At 44.1% G+C, this 26,543-nt stretch overlaps 1 protein-coding gene across 5 annotated transcripts in view; it reads right to left on the bottom strand.

The window, feature by feature from the left end:
• Nucleotides 1–26,543, bottom strand: part of LOC139061372 (protein SEC13 homolog) — a 71,129-nt gene that overhangs the window by 32,428 nt on the left and 12,158 nt on the right. For all 5 annotated transcript variants that reach the window (XR_011515406.1, XR_011515405.1, XM_070541340.1 and 2 more), the window contains 2 exons: nucleotides 11,410–11,573; nucleotides 10,356–10,489 (listed from right to left, as the gene is read on the bottom strand). Coding sequence is in view for 3 of the 5 variants with exons in the window: in XM_070541340.1 (XP_070397441.1) it covers nucleotides 10,356–10,489; nucleotides 11,410–11,573 (298 nt within the window). In the remaining 2 variants the exon portion in view is untranslated. The remainder of the gene's footprint in view (nucleotides 1–10,355; nucleotides 10,490–11,409; nucleotides 11,574–26,543) is intronic.

Below are 26,543 nucleotides of genomic sequence, written 5' to 3' on the forward strand. Positions count from 1 at the left end.
TCCTGGCAGAGCAATATCCATTGGTTTTAGTCGCGTGCGGGATGAGATCGTGGCAGTGGCGACCATGATTCACTGTACAGAAGAGGCAAACAGCTCACTCGCCTGTGAAATGTCGACTCACATGCAGCAGCATAACAGACAGCTTGGGTGAAATTGTGTGCCCGTCACAGGAGCGTCTTCCTCTCTGGTCGTGCGACTGCTGCATGCGACGACAGGAAATAATAATAATGTGCGTCGTGGTCATGTGGTAAACACCGGGGCACCAGCAGTCTTCTGAATCTCGAGGTTGGATGCTAGTCGACTGTACTGAGCATGACGAACATGTGGCTGAGTGCGCATTCTGTGTGGTGTAGTGCAAGAAGGGTGTCTGTTCTTCCAAGAGCAGCAGGCAGCCCCAGTGTATGACAGGTGAAGGGACGCTTTTGTGGAACTTGAGTCGTGGTGTGGGCACATGCAGTCTTGAACACGGTGCACGGGCGGCTGAGTACTGGGACAGGGCAACGGTGCGGTAGGATTGCCGCTGGAGTGTCATGTGTGGTGGACAAGTTGCGGGGTGTAGTGGCATTACTGCCATTTTGAGCAGCAGTCGTGCTGCGTGCAACTTTGCCTGGTGGTGGGTCTCATGTGCTGAGGGCTTGAGAAGGCACTCAATGGAGACTCCAGTGGAGTTCTCGATTCGGCAAGACGAATGGACACTGGGTGTGTGGTCGTCAAATTGCTGTCACAGGCTGGAGAAGTCACAGGCTGGAGAAGAAGAACACGCTTGCAGAGTTGTATTCAAATTTCTACAGCCAGCTTCTATTGCATATCCCAGTAGATTACTGCGTCGTGATATGATGCAGAAGGTGGTCACGTGAGAGCCAGGATGTTACGATGTTTTGACAGCTGGTTTGGCTGGCTCAGTTATCTGCTATACTGCTACTTGTTGTGAGGTGTGCATCTGTGTTCCGTCTGGTACTAGGTGACTCTGCTAGATAGAGGACGATGAGCAAAACGAGAATAAGGTGAAAGCAGGAGCCACATCTTCCACCTCCCGTATTCCCCGTTTTTCCTGCTAGATTGAGGGTGTCATAGCTGTCATCAAGTGCCAGGTGTTATTCCGATATGTGTATACATCACATGATTTCCCTAACAGAGTTCAGTTGTGAGTGAGTGCTTGTCCTGTCTTCTATCAGGTTCTTGACCCCTTTTCACACCCTGCACTTCATTATAAAAGAAACCCAACTTGCGCAACTTGCTGTATTCCAGTTCTTTATTTATTTATCAATACTGCAGGCCTCATGAGGCCTATATAGGTTAGGGCACATAAGAATAAATTCATCAAAAGGTAATATTCAAACAAAGGACTTCTCACAAGAAAGAAAAATAGAAAACTTAGTACATCGGACAATGGCTATGGAAACAGTGAAAGGCAATTAAATATACGCCAACTTGAACATACCGAAGCCCAGTACAAAAGAATATTAAAAAGGAAACTTCAAATTATGGCCCAGGAGCAGAGACGCAACACTTGAAACAGTTCCGACATCATAAATGTCGTCCTGAGCACGGACAAAAAAGACCCGATAGATATCATTACATGTTAACAATATCATTTGCCCATCCCAAAAAAAGATGCACATGCACAACAGGGAATGGACTATGCACAAAACACTTGTAATTAAACGTTTACTCCAACAAGAACTGAAAATAGGCTTATAAAAAGGACACACATGTATCGACCAAATCGATGCTAACTACATATCTTGGCAAGGTATTCCATGCTTCAATAATAGAGGGAAAAAAGGAATGCTTGAAAGTGTTACAGTATAAAAAAAATGGATGAATGCACTTTCCATGATTAGTCCTACATGAGCGATGATTCAGAGATTTCAGTCATTCGTACTTATTCAATTTGGTGAAGCCATGATACAGAAGAAAAAGAAACTTTAATCAAACTAAGTTACAGCGACTAGAGTCGCAATAAGTACTTGGGTATGGAGGGCTGTAACAATGTCACGTCTTGAATACATCGAGTAAATGAATCAGAGTGCCCTATCTTTTTGCTCTTCTAATAGGTCACTCAAGTACTTTTGGTGTGGATTTCAAACTATTCCCGCATATTCTAGAATGGGCCTAACCAGTATTCTGTACCCTGTTAGGTTAATTTGAGGGGATGTTCCAGCGAGCTTCCTACGGAAAAATCAAGGTTGCTTAAATGCTCGTGAGCAAATTTTTTTTACGTGCTAATCCCATTTTAACGCTTGCATCAATGTATTTCCCAAGTACAGTCAAACCTCGATATATCAAATATGAATACATTGAATTATTGCATATATCGAACACTTTCCATATCATCTGAAAAACTGCATGCATTTTTAATTGTTTATTTCGAACGGGGTCAGATGTAAAATGGATATATCAGACTCCGCCACCCCAGACCACATGCGCTCTGTTGACAGGCTGTGAGCTTTCCCACAATGCCCTCGAAGATACCGGTGGCGTGACGGGCATTCCCAACTGCTGGGCACTATAGCTGCACACATTGATCGTGCAGAGGGCGCCATTTGAACGTAGCGGCGTACACACACGGTGGCTTGGCTAGTTTGACAACGCCAACGATGCACCGCATTTGCAGATGCAGAGCACGGCCGGCGGTGGCGACTGAACGGACGCGCGACGAGCGTTCGCGCTCGTCAGCGCTCTCGGGTGTGAGGGACAACGAAAGTACTTTGCAGACGAGGAGCAGGAAGCAGCAAGGCAGCTAACCGGCGCAGCAAGGCAGTCGACCGGCGCAGCGTCATCGTCAAATGATGCGGTCCCGCCAGCGTCAGAGTTCCAGAAACTCTTGCAGCGGCTTGACCGGCTGTTCGCCGCGTCAGCAAATGTTCTGGCGGAGAGGCACGAATTCACCAGTCGAAGGCAGTCCGAGGGAGAAGGATTCCTGGAATTCGTGACCGCATTGAAGGAGAAGGCGGTACAGTGCAACTTCGGCACAACCTACAACGAGCGCGTCCCGAGACCAAATAATACATGGCGTAGCAAACGTCAGCGTTTGCGAAAAGTTATTGGCTCATGGCGAAACCCTGTCTCTGGACAAGGCAGAAGAAATTGGACGCTCGTTAGAAGCCTTGCATCGAGCGAACCGCGCTTTCGGCTCCGAAAATGTACGAAGAATCGAGGCATCTCAACTTGGCGTTCCGTCGACGGGCCAAGATGACAGACTTCTTCCGGGAAGCTGCCAAGATGGCCGACTTAGTCCGGCAGGCCATGAAGATGGCCGACTTCTTCCGAGAAGCCGCCAAGATGTCCGACTTCTTCCGAGAAGCCGCCAAGATGTCAGACTTCTTCCGAGAGGCCGCCAAGAGGGCCGACTTCTTCTGAGAGGCCGCCAAGAGGGCCGACTTCTTCCGAGAGGCCGCCAAGAGGGCCGACTTCTTCCGAGAAGCCGCCAAGAGGGCCGACATTTTGCACATGGCTCCTCCGGGAACTGTAGTTCATGCGATCGGTGTGGCAGCACGAAGCATATTGCAACGTACAGGAATTGTCCAGCAAGGAACCGGCGGTGCAACACCTGCCACACGTTGGGCCATTTTGCATCAGTATGCCGAAAAACCCGTATTGTTCAACACGTCTCTTCCACAGAGACGCTGTCTTCAACTTCCGCAGGGCAGCCGTCCGCGTCTTCTTGACGGTAAGCGCTTTTGAAACTAAAAAAGATTTGGAAGTTCCGGTCGTAGTGAACGGCGTCTCCATGCGACTGCTGGTGGATACGGGAGCGTCTGCGTCATTCATGACAGCCGAAGATTTTAGAAATCACTTTGGTCGACAGCACAGGATGTCACAAACAACGGTGGACTTGAAAAATTTCTCCAAGCAATGCATCGACATTCAAGGCCTGTTTCAATCCACTGTCCAGTTTTTCCAAAAGTCATGCTTCGTCAAGTTCCACGTAACGATTACAGGAACATCACTCCTGGGTTTAGACGCCATCCAACGCTTGGGCATACAGATCGACGGTACGTCGCTGACATGTCGTCTACCATCGCTTCCTTCAGTACAGAGCCCCACAGGTGTGCCTCCGGGTTTTGATCACCTCTTCAGTGACGAGTTGGGTCTCGTCAACAACTTTGTGCACCGAATTCATCGGCAGCAAGATGCGAAACCAGCATCTTCAAAGTTGCGCCGACTACCCCTGGCTCTTCGTGACCAGGTAACAAATGAATTGCGACGTCTCAAGGACTGCGACGTCATCGAGCGCGTCGAGGCTTCTGAGTGGGTGTCTCCACTCGTGGTGGTGCACAAGAAGGATGGAACCATACGGCTCTGTGTAGATCTATGGGAACAGGACAGTCTTGTGTCTCAAGTTCAAGAAAGGGTCTTGCAGAAACAGTGCCAAACTAAGCAGTACGTAGACAAACGTAGAGGTGCTCAAGCAACTCGTGTCAAGGTGGGAGACACCGTCAGAATAAGATTTGACAGGAAAGGATTTTTTAAGTACAGTAAACCTCGTAAAGTCAAGGCCCAGATAGGACCATCTACTTTTCTACTCAGTGATGAGAAGACATGTGTCTAAGTTAACCCTAGTGATGAAGGATCCAGCAGATAGTACATTGTGTACAAGTGATAGAGACTTTTTGTACTCATATTCAAATCTGGATAGTCATTCCGATGACTCATCTGTAGTGACAGCGTCTTCTCATAGTTATAAGCATTAGCTGAGTAGTTCGTCTGACTGTATCACTTCCGAGTCTGCACAGTCAGCAGTCGTCTCTGATTCCGTGGGGGAATCGGTAGCCTCCCAGGACTTGTTGGGACTTCGAGAGGAGCTTCCTGGGCAACCCTCTCCAGCTTTGAGCGACAACCACATTCAGTTTTCCAACCAAGGGGAGGGAAATAATAGTGGAACGACTAGGTCTTTAAAGTCGACTGATACGCGTCGCAACTCCCAAAGTTCTTCTGAGGTACGCACGCGCCCTCATCATGACAAAAAACGGCCTCCGTGGCTCGATGATTTTGTTTCTATAGTGCAGAGCGTATTGCCGTCTTCGAAATGCCACGGCTAGGGGCCTTGCTGTGACATTTAGGAGACAGTCCACATGTTTCATTAACACAGGTATAAAGTGCTCCTTGTTGCGGTGCAGTGAGTCGTGTGCCGTGTTCCTTGTCGGACTTTGTTTGAGTGACTGCCTGTGTTTTGGTGCCCAAGACTGGTGCGGGTGTATGTGAACTTGGGCGGGGACGGACTGAATTTATTGTGGACTTAAGTGTGTGCTTTGTGTGCGACTGGTGTGCGTGTGTAACGTGGGGGGGAACGAACTGAAATTGCCTTTGTACCGCGTCTTGTGTGCGCGTTTCACTGTATGCTTGCTTTGTTTCCAGGGGGGGGGGGGGGGGGGATGATGTAATATAGTGTCGCCCCTTGTCAGATCTCTGTGTTATCGTACATGTATGTTTCATAGTAGTTTAGCTATATGGCACCCCCCTTCTGTCTTGTGACGAGCTGGGACCAATCAGGAGGTGTCATCTGGCATGTGAAGTCCTTTTTAGTGATAAACGGCCGCAAGCCGGCTCAGTCTTCGTTCCGGTTTTCATCAGGAGCAGTTAGCTACGTGTCTCCTTCTCTGCGTCGGCGCTCACCGCGCGTTCGCTGGCCTCCACTTGCCTGCCGCTGCCGACACAACACAGGCATGCTGTTCACGATTGAAGTAGGGATTATAATTTTAAATTCACAAAGATCTCAAAAGCCAGTAAGTGGCGAGGCCTGGCAATGAAATCTTGGTACTTCGGATGTAGTCAATGAGATTACTGTAAGTCGGCTGTTATTAAGCACAACATAAATATTCCGTAATATTGCAGTTGCTATAATATTAGACACTTTCACTTTATTCTATGCTTCGGAAATCAAAAGTGCACGCATGGCTACGGCAACACGCTGAACTGCGTATCACGTGTAAAATCGTCGTTCCGTTTTCAATCCGATTAGTTTTACTTTGACTGTTTAAATACCAAAGCAGTTGGGCAGGAAAAAATGAAAACACGTAGCCATTACCGCAAAAGTACTTAGCACTTCCGAAAACATGAATAGCGGGAATTTCGAATTGCTAGACAAAATACTTTGTCACAATTAAGGCCGTACTTCTCGTCTGCCTCCCACTAATGCCGGCGTATAATCACTATCGCGCTCACCTATCACCGCTTTCAGCAAGCTGCCAGTGAAAGACTACATCCTCACTGCAGATAAAATAATTCTGATAAAAAAATGTTTCACGGCGTTTTCCGCGTTACCACTTCTTGATTACACACTCTGACCGGTAAACTTTCCATTGCATTAAAGAATAGGTACCATGAAAACTGGTTCTCAGCTCTTTAATATTCACATCGAAGAGTGGAACGTGATAGCATTCAAAGATCCCCGAGTGCTTCTCACGCTTCTCGGCAACTGCAGCGTATGCAACCATAATGTTTACCTGCAAACACTGGAGGCGAACAATATACACGAAGGCGAGCTTTCTGGTTCTTTTTTTTCATTCCACTCGCACGGCAAGCGCCGCCGCTGCCGCGGAGGCGAGTGCCTTCTGGATGTTGTCGCATGGAACCGAGCGGGGCACGCCGCTCCTACTTGGCAGTAACCGCTTGTCCTCATTTTTTCCCAGTGTCCCCTGTCCTGCTTCACGCTGCATCACTCAGTCTCATGGAAAACCAACTAGCCCAAACCATCGGCCCCCTACTAAGACTTCGAACGGCAGCTGGAAAAGGGATTTGTGTTGGAGGTTCCGCGTAACAAACATGTTTTCACGTATACTTAAATTACAATTCGACGCTACCATGTTTGCAGGTTGAGTGTAAGTCATACTTTACGAATTTTCTGAGGCGTTTTAGTTTGAGAAAAACAATTATTTCAGTAATGCATATGCGCCAACCGAAGGGCCTACGTGGTTCGCGATCATTTTTCTCACACAGACAACGGCGTCGACGCCGGATTTTCCACGACATGGCGCCCTTAACGCCTGTCGCATTAAAGTGTATTTCGCACACAAATGAAAATGGCAGTAAAAAGCTTACCGTGAGAAACGCGGACTAGGTCGAACACTGTGCCCAGCGCCATACTTCAACCAGATCCCTTCGCCATGGGCACACTGAAGCGTGTCATCTACCCGTGCTTCCCTTTTTTCATGTCGGCGCCACGATCACCTAACCGTATTGCTCTCCGTTTCTCAGCATAGCCATGTTAGTACAGTGTACTGTGAAGCACCCTCCACACCCAGGCCCATCCCGATGCCCGGGGATTGGGTGTCGGGATAAGATGATGAGACGACATTGCTGGAGTAAACGTTAGCACGGTGAAGCACGGTGTAAATTTATGTGCGTCAATGATAAAATCATCGGCTCAGAGAACGATGCACTGAGGGGGAGGAGAGTATTGCGCGCACACACGCACAGCCGCGCTGCTGGCTCAGCCAGCTAAAGCATAGCCTTCAAGATTTGTTTCTGCTCTATGAGAGTCGCCTCTGGAGCGTGGATTAAGGTGCCGCTCATAGCCCAAACAAAGCCAATTCGCAGATTTCCAATAGCCCAAACATAGCCACGTAGCCAACTCGCCCAAGTCAACGCCAAAAATGTTTTTCTGTAGCCCAATTTGGCTATATATAGCCAAACCTGGCAACACTGCAACTGCGTAGGCCGCGTCGGTCACCAAGGAGGTGATAACGATGCGGATGCCGAAAGGTCTGCACTCCTACATGTTGCCAGACGACTATTCATGTTGTGCCAAGGGCCGGTATATAAGTTGAGGGGTGACCTTTTAGTAATATTTTTTGGAAAAAACCTCGACCTATATTCCGCACTATACGGTAAGCTGGGCCGGCGCGCACCGGGAGCGCCAGACGGCACGAGCCCAGCTCTGCCGGAGCGTGACAGCTTCTCAGAGACTGAGCCTTCTTCACGTTGACCGGGGCATCGGTGACGCTGGATGCCAGCGACGACTGGATTACAACGACGGACCACAGACCGGGGGGACGCCGATATCTGCCCCAAACAGAACCGGTACTGTAAGCGCCCCTACTATAGTGTATAGACGATCGCTGCACAGACGTTAGTAAACGCGGTAGTGCGAGCGTAAAGCTGAGCAAGGGAGGGCACATTCCGTGTGTAATAAGTGTTGAATGTTACCGTGTGCTACTGCTCCTAAAATAGCCTATCGAGTGAATGTTGTGTGTGCTGCACCTTGCGTTCATGTGTTCCTTCTGCCCGCTCAAGCAAGCGTACTAGGCATTAACCTATGCGTGACACATGTACATATATATTTACATATGTACAAGAAAATGCAAGGTAAAACAGAAAGGTTAATGATGAAGTGGTAGTCGCCTGTCACTCCCATGTCCGTAGCTCCTTTTATGCTTTGCGTGATCATTGTTTAGTCACTTCCCCCAATCCGGTGTCAGGAGGCTGATGACTACAGGTCCCACCGATCCAGTGTCAGAAGGCCGATGACATCAGGTCCCACCAATCAGTGTCAGGAGGCCGATGACATCAAGTCTCACCAATCCGGTGTCAGGAGGCCCTTTTCGCAGACTCCGATCGTACTCTGACAGGTGATGGCCGGATCATCACACTGACCGTGTCTCCGGCTTGGGCACGTCAGTTTGTGCTGCTGACAGGTGAGAGCCATATCATTACTAATTGCTCAAACCTCTCCTGAACGAGGTATTCCCGTGCTGGTCATAATTCATCCGTGTCGAGAACCATTTTGACGAAGCCATTGGCCCGTTCCCCGTAATTGTGTGAGCCGTAACTGTGGGTTGTCGCGGGTTGAACAGCCGATCACAACAGCGGGCATCAAGTGACGCTCCACCTCGTGTCACCTATTGCCATTCACAGCAATCACACTTCAGTGCACTTGTTGCCGTTAATGCTGTACACTTCGCGTGTGTCATCGCGGCCTCGCTAATCAAGACACCAGATGCGAAGCAAAGTCGGCAAGGTTACGATGTGAAATTCAAACTGCGTGCTGTCAAATTTGCAGTGGAGCATGGAAACCGAGCAGCAGGGAGGGAACTCGAAGTCAGCAAGAAAATGATCCGGGACTGGCGCAAAGCCTCTAGTGTGCTCCAAACAAGGAAGTCAACAAAGAAAGTCAACCGTGGCAACAAGGCTCACTGGCCGGAACTTGAGCATTTTTGGTGCACGTCGGTACTGCAACAATGAGCCGAAGGCATAGCACGCTGTCAACATCAATTGAAATCATAGCGCTGGATTGACAGGGACACGAAAGACGAAAGAGTGCTCGGACGACAATGTGCCAGAAGCTGCTTGACAACTTCAGCTCAGTCGTGAGGGAGGAAATTGAGAAGCAGGATGTCGGGGTGAGCCACACCGCCAACATGTACGAAGTCCAGCTGCCTTTCTATATTCCGCTATAGCCTCGCCGAGAAAGGTGAAAAAACTATTACAGTGAGGACAACAGGCTATAAGAAATCGCACTTCTCCAATGTTCTCGCCTGTTGTGTGGATGGCACAAAGCTGAATGAACAGGTGCGTCTTATACATTAGAGCAACTTATATGCATCTTTCTTTTTTTTCAGGAATGCTGCCGTTTTGAGGTGGGTGCACCTTATACAAAGGTACGACTTATAAAACGGAAAATGTTTTATTTATTTATTTATTATAGCCTCAGGGCCAAAGGCATTGCAGAGGGCATTACAGGCAAGCACTAGTGAACAGATGATACTGCCATGCCTGTCTCCTTTTGCAAAACACATAACAACTGATAGTAGCTCAGTGAGCAAACAAGTGATTGAATTCTCAATCGTGGTTTCTTTTTATGATGGGTGGCAACTGCTGTATTTTCTAGCAGATGCTCACACAGCATGCCTTGCTTCCACTATAGCTGCGTGTCCCTGGGCCTCTTAAGATCCACTTCATTTGCCATTTTTCTGCCCCTTTGAAATTGATTCAAGCATGGCTCAGATGCTGCCATAGTGCCATCTTCGCTCTGATCACACCCTCGGTATGACACGAGAAGAATGAAATATAAAATAGAATGTTACAAAATATGGGTTCTAGTTGTGGCAAGCTTTACATTTGCATTACATTTGCAACATCACTACATTTGGGAAAAATGTATTACGCTATTTTATACAGTGCATTCAACAATAAATCATGTAAAACACTGCACATACTACATAAAAGCAATTTTGTTGCTATAATGTTAAATAAAAAATTATTTCTTTGTTCCTTTTCTCAAAGTAAGTCACATTGAAGCATTTGTACCTGTGCTAAGCAATGTGACCTCAAAGGGTTTATGACTGCTGGCCTATCTTGTATTCACACAAACCAGCAACACCATTCGTAATGAACTAAAAAGAGGCACTGACCGTATGGGCATTGGCAATCTTCTTGGCCACCCAGATGCCATCACCATTGCTAGAGAGAACTGAGACAGCCCCATCCGAGCTGGCACAGGCGAGCATCAGGCCGAACTCATGAGGAGCCCAGCAGATGGAATTCACTGCATTAAGCCATTCATTGCACAGCACGGAAGCAGACGGGCAAAGCAAATTACACATAGCACAAATCAACCATGCAAACAGGCCCTCACTACCTAACACTTTTAAATATCAGACTAAGGCCTTGGTCAGCCCTCACTTAAGCACTCTGTAATGGTGGGCCTTTTAAATGTGACACTTTCAGTGGCGATAGGTATTGGTGTATAGTAGATGCCACACTGTGCCAGTTCACTGGGCTGCACACACCGCAGCTTGTTCCAAGCAAGTTCAAAAGATGTTTACCGCAGGAGTTGAATAAATTGAGCTAGTTGGCACGGGTGTGTGTTGAAAATTCAGTGCGACTTACAGGTGGCTAATAAAGGGACACAGTGACGCTAGTGCTATCGGCAATTGAGAGTTTGTTTGAGAAAGTTGTTAAATATAGAAACACCAATGAACATGCACTTGCTTGCTACTCAGAAAGTACATGACTGAACGAAACCTACAAAACAAGCACACAGTAACACAGGCTAGACCCTAACGAACTGTTTGAGTGCTCAAAACATACATGAATGCTTGTCTTCCCTAATATAAAAAATATATTTCCTGCTATAAACATGCTAAGAGCGGCTAGTTGATGCATATCTATCACAATTTTTTCATATGTGCAAGATTTCATTTATCTCTCTCACTGGCAGACCCAGAAGGAATATGAGTGGACAAAGTGACATAGCACCCATGTGACCTCGCTCTCTATGAATCTGCAGGCATCAGAGAATGCTGCACTATTGTAGCCAGTGCTGTCGCACGAAATGCACTACAGTCCAAAATAATGGCACCATACATATTTTACATTATCTCACTAACTAAAGCTCTGTTATCGTCTAGCTCGACCTGACATTTTCTTTTAATGTCCCCTCCTCAAAAGTGACCAATCACTGACCGGACGAGTCGTGGTCCCGGTAGCGGTGCACACAGTGCCAGTCTGGGTTGCTGTGTGCGCCCTGGTCGGCCCAGAGGCAGACGGTGCGGTCGTACGAGCACGATGCCAGCAGGCTGCCAAACACAGGGTGAGCCCATGCCACCTGCCACACGGGGCCCTCGTGTCTGCAAGCCAGGGCCATTCACCCCACAACAGCAGACCAATTAGGCAAGGATGTTTCGTTGTTCATGCAGTAAGGATATTTGGAAAAAATTCCAAATTATGAAAATTTTTTATTGAAAATGAGCAGATGAGATAGGCATATCTACCGGAAGGAGGGGGGGGGGGGTGGGGGGCAAAGCATCTCATTTGAATCTCCCCCCCTCCCCCAATTTCAAAAGAGGGCGCAGGCACTTTTTGCTCCAAGCTGGAAAATGCGTTCAAAAAACAGCTGAAGCTAAATTTTCTTTCTCACTTGAGTGACCTCATAAGTAATGCTTTTCTTTATTATGTATATCCTTGCTTGGACAACTACGGTTATCTTTTGTGCCCTCTCGGGATGCCCTGTAGCGGCGGACACACGGTATTCGCCATGCACGCTTACGTTGCAGATAACTGCGCTGGGCAGTTTCTGCCCTAACAAACTGTCAGCTTGCGCAACTTGCATCATGCCCAGTTTTTTTGGGACCGCTATATCCATATTCTAAAACACAATCAGCTTGTTACATTTAATCTCCAGGTCCAGGGAGGTCCAGATAAAGTATTATATTCAGCCATGTCCAACGTGTCTTATGGCATGAGATCATTGGATTACCAACTGCTGGAACAATTAAATCTCTGTCCGTTGCAGCGTTGCTGTCTCAGTATCTTATCACAATCAGAAATCTAATCAAACCTCTCAGAGGTGTAACTGTCGAATTTCATTGTGTAACCCCGACTTATCTTAGATATGCTCGTGAAAATGACCTTGGTCGAACTCGCAGAGCCATTTGATCACCGATAGAACATTGACTTTCTCTAAAGACATGTGTCACTTTTGACTGACGATTTCATTTTCAGGTTGTTTCTAAACCTACACTATTACTTGTTTCCCGGCAGGAACAAATACAACCGATACGTCATATTTTGAAAAAATGAGGGACATTTTTCGTGATGTGTACCAAAAATTTGCACTGTGTAGGTTGCTTACATACTCTGAAAACATTAACTGACTGTAGTGCCATTGAGCAGAAATACGGGTGGGAAAAAACGGAGTGGACAGGACAGGCACTCAGTTACAACTGAAGTTTAATTAATGAGAGGTTTTCCAGGGAGCGGAGGGCAGCACATGCGCAATAAAAAGGCTGTTACAAAGCTCAAGCATAATCACACGCAAAAAAATACTAACGCCCAAGGAGATATCTAATTTCTTTATACGTCAAGGCAACTGACAGGACACTGACATACATGGCAGATTGTGCGTATATCTGGCCAGCCTCAATAATTTCTCTCCCCAGTCTGTCATTAGACTTATTTAAAATGGATGCTTTTCTAAATAGCGGAGTGAAACCGCAATCTTTTATATGTGCAGGTAGGCGCATACCACATGCAACAGCCTTTAAAGATGCCGAGTGCTCCCTGAATCGGTCGTTTATACACCGACCCGTTTGGCCAATGTAAACTTTACCGCTGCGGAGCGGAATCTGGTAAACGACCTCAGTGGTGCAAGTCACCAGGGGGTTTACATATCTCTTCTCACATGCATTTTTTTTTTCACTTTTCACTCCGATTGCGTATTAGAGAGCACAATGTCGCGATTTTACAGGGGGCTGTGAAAACTACATCCACCTCATGTTTGCGTCCTACTTTCTTCAGGTTGTGCCAAACTGCATGAATGTAAGGCATAACCACAACTTTTTTTGGTTTCCGCTTTTCCAGTGTGGTTGAGGCGGTTGCCATCTTGAGCTTCTTTAAACGCGAATTACCCACGGCCACCAAAAGACTCTAGGGAAAGCCCGAGCTTTCAAGACGTGACACCTGTAAACTGAAGCTGTGCTCGACCTTGTGCAAACAGGACTTCCTCAAAACCAAATTGAGGCACGACAAGGCAATCCCTTGTTTGACAAGCATAGTGTGTGAGGAGCCATAAGGTAGAATGCTTTTCTTGGAGCGTGGTAAATATTCCCAAAAACATGGTCGTCCCATTTAAAATAAAAAGCAACGTCTAAAAACTGCAACACACCATTGGTGGGAAGTTCAAGGGTAAAAGACATCAAGTATTATTAAAAAGATCTAGCATACTATTAGCTGATGATAGGGGCGTTTGGTCATTCGGTACACTTAAAAAAACAAGAAAGTCATCAACGTATCTGTATACTTTTAATACGTGCCTTTCTACAAGTTCAGGTTGCAACTGGCAGTCCAATTTGGCTGAAAAAATTTCACAAAGCACAGGTGCGACACAAGAGTTGATGCATATGCCCCTCTTTTGCACATAGGTATTGTTGTCATAGCTTACAATCGTGGAGCACAAGTAACACTTAAACAACTCTAAAAAATTGTCCATATTGACTAATGAGGCATTTTGAAAGGGCACTACCCCATGACAATCAATCGCATGACGGACTGCTAAAACTATTCATTGTGTGGCACAGAGTAGAAAAGTTCCTCAATGTCAATGGAGACGCCATAGTTTGCTCCAGGTAATCCTTCCACTAGGTGCTGCACGAGCAATTCCGAGTTCTCGAACTTGAAGGGGTCTACAGGTGTACATTGAGGTTTCATTGCAAGAAAGAACTGACATTGTGCTGCCAGCAGCGATCTTTCCTGGCGCGGAACGGATACAACTCTGTGTGTGTTTTTTCGGTGAAGAATACCTCAAGGACATCATCTTTGCAGGATTTGACTGGTTTTCTGACGCCTTCCAATTCCATGTCAGTGAGGAGGGCCACTGCCCTGGACTTTGCCTTAGAACTGACTGGTCGCTTTATCCAAATTTTTATGCGTTATACATGGCACTTGATTGTTTCCCCCTGGTAACCCCAGTAAAATATGCAGAGCACGGTGTTTATATTTATTCGACGTACAAAACAATGTTCTGAGTGATGAGCAATACATGTTTACTCTGTGCAGGTTCATTACAGCCTTTGTAGAAAATGAGTCATTGAAGCATTCCAGGGCGTCATAATGCCGCTAATCTAGATGTTTCCTAGACTCCTAAAACAACGCACAAGATACGGACGTGAAATATCGTGAAAATAGAAAAATTTTAAGCACAATGCGTTGCAAAACTTTAACTTTCCTGCTTTATATGCAAGTGTCGCATATAATTACTAAACCCTCGTTTCTTCATGTATTTTTGTGAAATACTTCAGCCACGGATTATGATTGACTGTCAATAAATGTGTGAAATTTACATAATTTTGTCCCAAGGTGCTGGAGACTCCATATACAAAGCAATTCAAGGTGGGAGAATGACTCTGTGCATTTTATAGTGACCCACCATAATTACATAGTAACTAAATATTCATTTATTGTACAGTCAGTCATGCTACGTTTCTTCATTAAATGTATTAATCACCCACTCGAATTACATGCACAGGTTAATTATTAGGCACAAGCATTACAACAAGGGAAGAAATCATCTTTCGCAATTATTACCGAAATGCCCCACATGAAACGCCCCGTCAAAGACGGCAGTGCCTTGATGGAAGCAGTTGTGTGAAGCAATACATTTCACTTAGAAGCGAAATGGGCGAACTTTAAGAATAGAAAATGTTCAATTTACTAAAATCCTAATGTTCATTGCCTATTGCTTGCAACCACTGCACAATAACGGCAAAAATAAGTTGCGTTCCCAAATGTGCATGTCGTGATTGAAGGGGATATTACGAGATTCATTGTTTGTTTCTCCGGTATCCTCAGTGAGCTAAACAAGGCAGCTTGCTTATATCTAAGGAAAATCAGGGGCATGGTATGGATAAGGTGTAGGCAATGTTCCAAATGGGTAGGTGAAATGCGCATTTTCCAGTAGAATATGTATGCAGGTCATAGCATTATTAGCCTTTTTTACGAGCACTCTTAAGACTTAGAACGGCTGTGCTGGCCTAATTACAACAACGGAGGTCAAATTTTTCTAACATAAGGGGAACAATACGAAAAGTTTATGAGCGATGGTAAATACGTGTCGATCAAATACGGCATCAAAGTATTGCAAGCAAGTGTTCGAAAGCATCATGCTACTGCTATTAGCTAGGTTTCCCAATGTCCCAAGGGAACTCTGCGTTTCAGATATTTTATGCTTTGAAGGAATTGGCAGCATTTTAAACCTTTCTGGCTTATTCAGAAGTGTTACGAACAATTATTGAACCATCATCTTTTTTGTGCTTACTTTTCCATGCGTGATATATCAGTTTCATCTGGTGTCCTCACTGAACTAAAGTAGGCAGCTTCGTTATGTCTGGTGACTGTAACAAGTTAATAGGTGATGTGAAGATGAAGTCAGAAATAGATGGGCAATTGGGGCTCTGGCAATACATTATGCATGCAAGCACTCTAGAGTGTTATGAGTGTGTCTAACGAGCGGGGAAGAATTGAGCCTGCTGGCCTGGCAGTACAAAAGCCGGCAAGACCAAATTTACCAAAAATTGGTGGTACACTGTGGAAACTCTTTGTGCAAAGTTTCATGCGGTTGGATCGAACACAGCCTTTGTAAACAATTTCTAATTCAAGTGTAAGCGCGTGTGATATGGTCGCTATCAGCTATGCTTCCTAGTGTCCCGACATAGCTATAGTTTAAAACAGGTTTATATTTTGTGGAAAGGGGAGGGGGAAATGGTAACTGCAATGTGCGACAAAACTTTCAAATTCCTGGTGCGGTTAGAACGTTGCAAATAATTAATTAGCCGTAGTTTTTCTTTCCCTATTTTCAGGCGTCATAACACATTCCGTCTTAGTTTCAGCAATGCCCTCGGTGAACTAAACAAGGCGCTTTGTTTATATCTGGTGAAAATAAAGGGCGCGTTATAGGCAATATGTAGGTAAACTTATAAAACAGGGGCCTAATTATGATATGTGCAGTAAGTTACGCATGTAAGCTATCTGGAGCTTTATGAATGTGTTTTGCAAACAGAGAATTTATGCTGTTACCCTAGAAGAACTGCGAACTCAACAGATACCAAATCGAGCGGAAATTGAGGGGGGGCATCATAGAGCAATAAAGCATTGCATAGCCCCCCTCAGCAGTTGTAGTTCAACAAATTTGCTGGACATCCACTGTCACAGGGCTGGGATGGCCAGGCAATCTGTTTTTTGTGAATATAGCAAGTAATTTATGCTAACTGTACGTCGATGCGTCTAACCTCGACAATACAATTACCTAAACTAGCGATGCGTTTATGCTGAAGACTTAAGCAGACATTACAATAATTTTTTAAATTTGAATTCTTTGTAGCAAGTGTGCATTCTTTATGTGCGCTGTAGTGCTGCTACTGGGCGGGATCCAGGACCATTGTGGGGCACTCATTGCCTTTTGTCCCTGTGTAATCTTGAGATTTTATATAGTTGCAAGAGATAAATGTAAATTGAGATCACTTTTCGGGCATCCATGGTTCACCATGTGTGATTGGTAAATAGGTCCCTGGCTGTTAAATATAAACATAACTGATAGAAGCATTTTTGGGCTATTTCACTTATTATAACAGTAATTTGCAATATATATATATATATATTGTATATAGCCTCTTTCATCTGTGGTTCTCCACACGTGACAATATATATATATATATATATGAGCAAAACAAGAACAAGGTGAAAGCAGGAGCCAACGTTTTGACAAGTCCACTTGTCGAGCCTATGATAGAGCCCACAATGTCGCGTCAAGAGTGGAGAGACAGTTGAAGTTAGTGAAGAAACAGCCTACCCAGAATCTGACAGACCGCCTGCCTTTACAACAAAATATTCTAATGCACTCGCAAACATAAACAACATCCTACGAATATACCACCCAATATTATAAAGTAACGAGCATTACCGAGCATTTGAAAAAAACGTTTCCGGATGTACCAAGGGTTACCTATCGTCGCAACAGGAACTTTAAAGACATGTTAGTGCACGCAAAAGCCAGCCAACATCATTCCCTCGTAATAAGAGCATGTTGTCGCCCCAGGTGCAAAACGTGCAGGCACCTTCAAAGTGACATTAAAATTAAGAGCACCACAAATAGTTATACACACTAAGTCAAATCAAACTTCAATTGTACAAGTTTGGATGTGATTCATCTTCCTTTTCATGTTCCTTCTGTAAGAAACAATACATTGGTGAATGGGGGCAATCAATGAACATCAGATTAAATGGGCACTGCGCGGACACAGCTAAATAGCTTCCCAAAGCCGTCACCGAGCATTTCAACCAACCGGTCACAACTTTGATGAAGTTCAACGCTACATCTTACAGTCAAATTTCCGTTCTGAACGAGAAAGAAAATTCAGAGAATCATACCTTATCCATAAGTTCAAGACATTGCAACCAATAGACTTACACATTTCAAAGGGAGCTTTAGAATCTATTCACTATGCTAGATTTCAAGCTATAGGCAACAACGCTGAGTTTGGTTTCTTAGCATTTTTTTTCTTTCAATTTTTTCATTCCATTTATTTATTCCATTTCAGTGCTTTCTTTTATTTTATTATAAATTTTTTTTCATGAGCACCGGTTTCTGCCGCTCCTTCTATTATCTCTTTCAGAGGCACGATAGCCCATGACCACCAGCAAAACGGGTAACAGAGGGCTGCTGTGCATGCCGTTGGCACGCTGGCTGACACAGGGGCGTTGACACGTGATTGACAGACGGCTGTGTCCCTAGCCTCTAACATACCTTCACTTGTTGCCGCACCCACCCACCTTATGCCCTCTCCTCTTTAGAACCCCACCTATACACACAGTGGCCAGGAAAGCATATGTCATTTTGAAGAAGACAAGTTCATTTATCGAAATGTTGGCTCCTGCTTTCACCTTGTTCTCGTTTTGCTCACCGTCATAACAAAGTAAAATTATCCAAAAGTACTCAAATCTAAAATTATCTTCCAGCCGGTAGCTTACAAGGAATATCAGATACATAACGAAACCATTGTCATATTGGACGCAACAGGAACATACAGTTGAACCAGGGAGCAACATTCAAGTATCAAAAAGATTCCTTTGTTATAACTCAATCGTTCAACGGGATTCTACAAAAAAAAGGGAAAAAAATTAGAAAAAGAAAGGACCGACATCATAAAACATTTACATTAGTACACATACAAGTAGTCAAACCTACACATAAATGTGGCAGCACCACAAACATTTGTCTGCGTTGTATGGTAAGGAAAACTGCTTACTACAATGTTCTCATAAATCTGGCTACTGGGTTTCTGCACCAAAAAAAAAAAAGAAAGGAATGTAAAATGCTGAAGAAAAAAAGAAAAAGAAATGCGACCAACCGTAGGCACTGCAGCTTGGTTCCCAAGTAATGTTAAAACGCTTTTAAATAAAGGTGGGTGAATATGAACTTTCTTGAATATGAATATTATGTGCTGAATATCAAATAGTCAACCACAGACACATATGTATGTAAAACAGGAATATTTCTTCCTATATAATTAATTACCATGCCTGTACTAACTAGTGCAAAAAAGACAGCTATCAGAGCCAGCGAATCACTTTTAAACAGATAATCATAATTGTCATTAAAGAAACTGCAGGAGTACCTTCTCAATAATTTTGGACCTTAGTTTGCAAACGTTTTCCGGAAAGGAACGGCTGCTGTAGTTTTCCAATGCACTTAAGAGAGAATAAAGCTGTAGTGCTCTGTGCAACACAGACACAGCTGCAAAGAAAACATCACATGTTCTAGCATAAAAGGTGTAACTGCTACATAAATAGAATGCCAAAAACAGTAATTGGCAGACTACAAGCAAAAATCACAGGCTGTCATGTAGGCTTCCGCCACAATGCCAAAAACAAAGTTTGCGGTACTAGTTTCGTTGATGCAGTGTCAAAAATTTGTGTCATTTTGCTTCTGTTAATTTGCAATGCTTTGTTTAACCTAGAGAGAACAGCAACCAGACTTGAACATTCAAATTTTGTTAAATATTCGGTTAATTTCAATGCTCAAAAATACAGAATAGTTCCTTTTTTAACATGAATATGAACACAGTGGACTCAGGATAAACGAAACTACATGTACCTTAAAGTGCAATGCCAGATAAGCAGCATGAGGGTACCAACTTTGGTTGGGCACCTACAGGGACAATGTTAACAAACTTCATTTAACTGTTTTGTTGCCACTAGAAATGTGCTCATTTTCAGTGCTTTTATAGTCTAACATTTTATTTCAAGATGTACAAGTCATAACGTGTACTGCGATACATAAAATTATAGCCTGATCACTGGTGTTTTGAATGAATGAATGTGGTCACTGGTGTTTTGATGGGAGCCGGCACGCTTGCTGACATGCAGTTTGCGCCTCTTCGGTTGATGGCGCCATTGCAGCGACGCCCAAGTTTGGTGTCGACCGAGGAGGACTAGCAGTAGCGCATGCTCAGAACTTGCCTTCATCGACAGCGTTGTCATGAATGGCACTGGCAGCCGACAGAGCGTTGACATCTCCGATCAGTATAAATGCCAAGCTGTTCAGGAACAAAGCTATCTATGAGGGCTGTCATCAAATCACCATCGCACAACGAAAATCATGTGACACCGACTGTCCTTATTTAATCGAGTGACATGTTGGCTACGTGGGATTTGGAGCTGGCACACTTGCCAACATGCAGCTTATGCTTCTTCTGTTGCTGCAGGTTAGTCATGAATATCCAATTCTGATTTGTAGATTATTGTGTGCCCTGCCGACTCCTTGTCCCACAAGTGCTGTGCCTGTTCGCCAAAGACAAGTGCTGACGGCATCACGTAGCAAACATTGTTGTTTTTTCACGCACAGGGTTTCGTACTTAGTATTGCTATTATTGCTTTCCAGGGATGTTGAGTTGAACCCCGGTCTGCTGAATACCCAGGAGCTAAAACTATTTAAAAGCTTGCAAAATGGTCAAGCCAAAATTTTGAGTAAATTAGAGGCCACTGACACTGGACTAGCAAAGCATGAAGCAATGATGGCAGAAATTAATGGCAAACTACGCGTGACAGAAAGCCAGATCACAGCACTTAAAGTCAATGTGCAAGAGAGTGCCATTAGGACAATAACAAAAGCAGCTAACTTCGTGACAAGAGCATTGACTCAGAAAATAGAAGCCGCAGAAATAACCTAACAATATTTTTCCTGCTATCAATGAGTACCTTATCAGTAACAAGTCGGGTGGTTGTAAATTATTGTTAGCTGGGGATTTCATACTCCCATGTGTTAACTGGAGCACACTTACCCAAACTGGCTGTGATAGGGCGCTTTGTGCTTCCCCGATCGACCTGGTTATTTCAGTTGGGTTAACTCAACTTCTGGATTCTGCAACGCGCGAAGACTCAATATTGGACCTTATATATGTAAACCAACAACTCTTATTGCACAGAGTAAAATGTGAAGTTACCGAAGGCTTATCCAACCATAAAGCTGTTGAAATTGCTTCGAACTTAGTGTGTCCTCCACTACGACCCGAGTTCACATTGGTTTTGAACTTTTCTGAAGCTGACGATACTTTCGTACTTGACATTTTAGTCTCAACTTTCGATGAATTCCAATACTGTAGTGAACTTAGCAATGTAGACACACTGCTCCTTAAATTTTGTGACATTGTCTGTGAATGCCTGCCAAAGTATGTGCCCCAAAAATGTATTAAACGGAACCCAAGGCACCCTGGTACGATAGAGAAATAATTCAATTCACTTGTTGTATTAAGCAGTTACGTAAGCATAGTCATTCAGAGTGTAAGGAAAATGTTTCTTTATTTAACACGCTGAAGCCTAACTTAAGAGCTAAAATGCAAGAGGCTAAGAACTTTTACTTTAATAATACCTTGGCTACATTTACGAAAAAGAAATCCATCTAGGTTCTGGAGATCGATTAGTTCTGCATCTTCTGTACCTTCTTCGTTTATTCTTGATGGCTAATCCTGCTCCCAATCTGAAACTATAGCAAATGCCTTCAACAACTTCTTCAAATCCATTTTTTCTACCGATAATGGCACTAACTCCCCATTTTCCGTGTGCCGCAATCTGCCCTCCCTTCCTAATCTTGAAGTAACCTCCACCGGAGTACACAACCTCATATTAAAACTTGGTGTAACAAAAAGCTCAGGTTCAGACAGCATTCCAAATGTGTTCCTTAAGAGGTACTCGGAATGGTGCACAAACTATCTAACTATAATATTTAAAAAATCAATGAGCTCTACAACAGTTCCTTAGCTGTGGAAATTGGCTAACGTTACGCCCATATTCAAGTCCAGAAAGAAGCAAATAATACCAAATTATAGGCCAATATCTTTACTTTCCACCAACACTAAACTCTTGGAACACATTATTCACAAGTACATTGTGGAAAACCTAAATGCAAACAATATTCTTTCCCGATCGCAGCACAGCTTGCCTTCTGGCTATTCCACTGTTGCACAGTTGCTAGAATTTACGCATGACATTGCTTCTACCCTTAAGAACCGAGGACAATTTGATGCCACAGTTATTGAATATTCTAAGGCCTTCAGTTTGGTTTGCCATGCTAAGCTTTTAGTTAAACTTCGTAAATTTTTTTTGGTGACAGTAAGCTGGTCGATTGGATAGCTGATTACTTACGGTCGTGCTCTCAATTTGTTATGTTTAACCGTGCAAATTCATCAGGGGCATAGATTACATCTGGGGTACCTCAAGGCTCGGTGCTGGGGCCACTTTTGTTCATTACATTCACAAATGACGTAGCAGAGATCATTGGTAATACTCAAGTTAAACTTAGAATGTATGCAGATGGCTGCGTCATCTACAACACCATCTCTGATGCTCATGATCAGGTTGCACTGAATAACGTTTCTTCATTGTTTTGTAACTGGAGTGAAACCTGGAAAATGTCTATTAACTTCAAAAAGACCGTATCTATGACCTTTTCAAACAAGAAACAGCCCCTTTCGTTTACTTATACTAATGACTGGGTCAGTCTAATACATGTTGTGGAGTTAAGTACCTCGGTGTAACTCCAACATCAAATTTAAAATGGCACAAGCATGTTGAAATAATCTGCAATAAGGCTCATCGAAAACTTTGGTATCTCCAATGCACGTTAAACCATTCAACAAGACAACGCAAATTGACTGTGTATAAAACTTTGGTCAGGCCCATACTAGAATATGTATCGGTTGTTTGGTTACCTCACCTCAAGCACGACATAGCTATATTTAAATATGTCCCAAAAAATCAGGTTAATTTTTCGTAGCTATGACCGGCAATTCTCGCCTACTTCGCATGTGCACGTTTTAACGTTGCAATCTCTCGAATATCAGCGTACTTGTGATCGCGTTATCCTTCTGCATAAGATAGTTCACACCGGCTTGAGTGTTCTGGTACCCATTTCTTTTGTTGCAGCTTCTGCACGCTGTACTCGGCGATCTGATCCTCTTCAGGTCGAATCTTGATTCTTTTTTAAGTTTTCCTTCTTTCCTCGGACGGTGGATTTATTGACTAAACTTGATGGGTCTCTGCACAGACTCGGTACGGAGCATTTTGAAAAAGAATTACGTAATTATGTATTCTGTTAAGGTTTTCTTGTATTCTGGTGACTTTTGCTGAATGTATTTTTAATTGTATTTTTTTTTCATTATTCTGTACTCACTCCTGCTATGTCTCCGAAGCTAAGACAGCAGTATTTGCAAATAAAAAATAAATCTAGTCTTTTACAGAGTCGATGGTGCTGAATCAGAAACGTGGGAACAGTTTAAACAATTGCTCAAAAACATTTGTAAAGAAAACTTAGGCTTAGAAATGCAGTCGGTAGAAAGAGCACACTGCATAGGTTGCTATACCAAAATGAATAAAAGATCGATCATTGTCAATTTTGCCTCCTACAAAGAAAAATCAACCATTCTTTCTAATGCTAGGAACTTTAAAGGAACTGCATACAGTGTTGACCAGGATTATGTATCTGAAACAAGGGATATTCAGAAAAGGCTCTGGGAATATGCTAAGGCCAATAAAGCGGATGAAAAAAATCGCATCAGGCTAAGCTTTGATAAGTTGATTGTGAATAGAAAGACAGAAAAAAAAAAGAGGGCATTCCAGACGTAAAAAGTAAGTGACCCAAACCAGAGAAAAGGGGGCACCAGAAACTTGATTTGATTACAGTGACAGTGAACTGTAGAAGCGTCATCAATAAAGCGGACAACCTTGCTGCTTTTATCAACTCTGTGAAAGCTGACATAGTCTTTGGGACTGGATCATGGCTCGATCCTTTTGTTGAAGACAGTGAAGCTTTTCTGGAAGGCTTCGATGCTTATCGCAAAGATAGATCTTGTGTGGGTGGTGGCATTTTTCTTTTAGTTCACCACTCTTTAACCTCATCTGAACTAGATATAGGTCATGACGATGTGGAATCAGTATGATGCAAAGTTATGTGGCCAGATAATCCTTCACTGGCAGCCGGAGCTTTCTACGGGCCTCCTAACTCTTCTGTCACCACACTACAGGTTTTATATGAAATTGTTTCAGAGGCTTCTTGTTACATGCTCATGCGGGCCGGAGACATTAATTTGCCTGATTTATGCTGGCGCGAAGAAAGTTGTGAGTACACAGCAGGTGGAAACTTCAACTTAGAGATAAAAGTATTGTAGATTCTTTCGGATTAACACAATATGTTATTGATCCAACTCATGGTACCATTACATTGGACCTTTTTTTTCTGCAACTTGCCAAATGTATTGAAATTTGTAAAAGTTATTCCTGGAATAAGTGACCACCGGGCTGTCATCACAAGGGTTAAAACCAAAAATAGAAGACAAACGAAAAAAGAGACCAGAACAGTGTACCTACCTATATTACAGAGGTAATTATGCCAGCAGATCAAGGAAGCCTCTTGATCATTTGCCGCTTTTTCAATGCCTCTCAGATGATTGTGACATTGTCACAGAGTTGCATGCCCGCGCTCCTCTCAAGATGGCCGCCATTGCCGCAGCAGCAGCAACGCCGCTTGAACGGCGCTGAGGGAGAGCGATCCCCATTGTCCCCGAACCCGCCCGACGGGTTGATCACGTGGGCCGCCCGAGCGCGACGGAGGGACGACGCGGCTCGGCGAGCAGCAGAGCAGCGTGGAAGACGAAGGAACGGGGTCGTGCACCGGGAGACAGCTGAAGATGTGGTCGGCAGGCTGAAACCTCCAGGCCGAAGTCTTCGCCGTTCGACCGACAGACGGTGCAAGTCCGTCAAGATCTTCGGCAGCGAGGTACCAGCAGCCCGACGCTCTTCAGACCGGGATCTCGGCAAGCACGCCCCAGATAAGCCTCGTGTTCCAGGCCGCTCTCACAACTTTCCGCCGGACTCTCTTTTTTAATCGCGTTTAATCTTTCCTTTGTTTATCCATCGCGTGTTGTTTCTTATATGTTCTGTTAGTGTAGTACTTGCCGTATTTATTGTCGCGTGTATTTTTCATTTGTGTCGCCTATTTTGTTTGTTATTTCGCGAGTGTTAATGGTTCCCACGTGGTGGGCTTAGTGTCGCGCGAGTGGCGTCAGGGCGTGTGTTGTGTGACCCGCACGCTCTCCGCGAGCTAGGACCCACTACTGGAAGTTATATTTTCTTTTCCTTTCCTTATATCTCGCGCATGATTCCACTTTATTAAACTGAGTGTGTGTTGTACACGTCGCCTCCCGTCTCATGCCTCTGGTTCACGGTCGATCAGGCGTGGACCTTATCGCCGGTCAGCAGTCGAACCTTCCCTAAACGCACGCGGGGTGGGTTTGTTGTCGCCCCATCCCCTCCGGTTTGGGGAGTGCAATCAACCCCACCATCAATCTTTGACAGACATCCAAGAATTGTGGAATAAGTTTAAACAAAAACTCAAGGAGCTTATCAATACCTACATTCCCAGTATCAAATGCGGTAAACTTAAAAAGCGTAACAAGCCATGGATGACTACACGTATCTTAAAAATAGTTAAGAATTAGAAGGCGCATATACTTAAAACACCAAAGAACTAATAGCAATCGTCATTTTGAAAGTTTGCCTGCTATAACCCATGAATACAAACAAAACATAAAAACTGCTAAGGGGTGCTACTCTGAAAAACTCGGCAGGGAAATAAAAATGAATGCCAAGGCATTCTGGCAATATATGAAAGGCTACGGAGCGGATCCAGCAGGCATCACCAAAATTTTCTTTAATAATGAGAAGTTTAAAGATGACATTGAGAAAGCTACTTGTTGAAATAATTACTTTCATTCGGTATATTTGCCAAAACACAGCTCTAGTCCTTAACCATGCACAAGTTCTGTTCTGACAATAAAAATAGTAGAGCTAAATGTGAATGGAATCAAAGCATTACTAAACAAAGTTAACAATCATAAGGCAAATGGACCGGATGGCATTTCTCTTTGAATTTTAAAGCAATGTGCTGAACCGATTTCCCTTCATTTCTATGTACTCTACACCAAGTCTTTATCTTCGGGTGCCCTGTCAGGTGACTGGAAAATTGCACGTCACCCCCATTCATAAAGGTGGGTCGAAAAAAGATGTAAATAACTATAGGCCCTTTTCACTTACGTCGATACCATGTAAATTATTAGAACACATTTTATATAAAGAGAAAATGACACATTTACTGACAAACAATGTTCTGGCTTCAGAGCAACATGGGTTCCTTAAGGATCTATCGTGCACAACACAACTGATTGAATTTTATCATGACCTTGTATCCTTGTACCTTGCTGCGCAGGACAATTTGATTGCCTTTACCTCGACTTTCAAAAAGCGTTTGGTACTGTTTCACACCCTTTGCTTTTAGGAAAACTAGCATCAGTAAATATTGACCATACAGTTCTAGCTTGGATCGAAAACTATCTATCGTTCCGCCAACAATGCGTTGTATTAAATGGCAAGCAATCCAGTTTTGTAGATATCACATCGTGTGTCCCACAGGGCTCAGTTTTGGGGCCACCTTTATTTTTAATATCATCATCATCATCATCATCATTTATTTTTCCTTAAGGACCCCTGTCAGGGTA

This window comes from Dermacentor albipictus, chromosome 6 (genome assembly GCF_038994185.2).
Source record: "Dermacentor albipictus isolate Rhodes 1998 colony chromosome 6, USDA_Dalb.pri_finalv2, whole genome shotgun sequence".
Taxonomy (NCBI): domain Eukaryota; kingdom Metazoa; phylum Arthropoda; class Arachnida; order Ixodida; family Ixodidae; genus Dermacentor; species Dermacentor albipictus.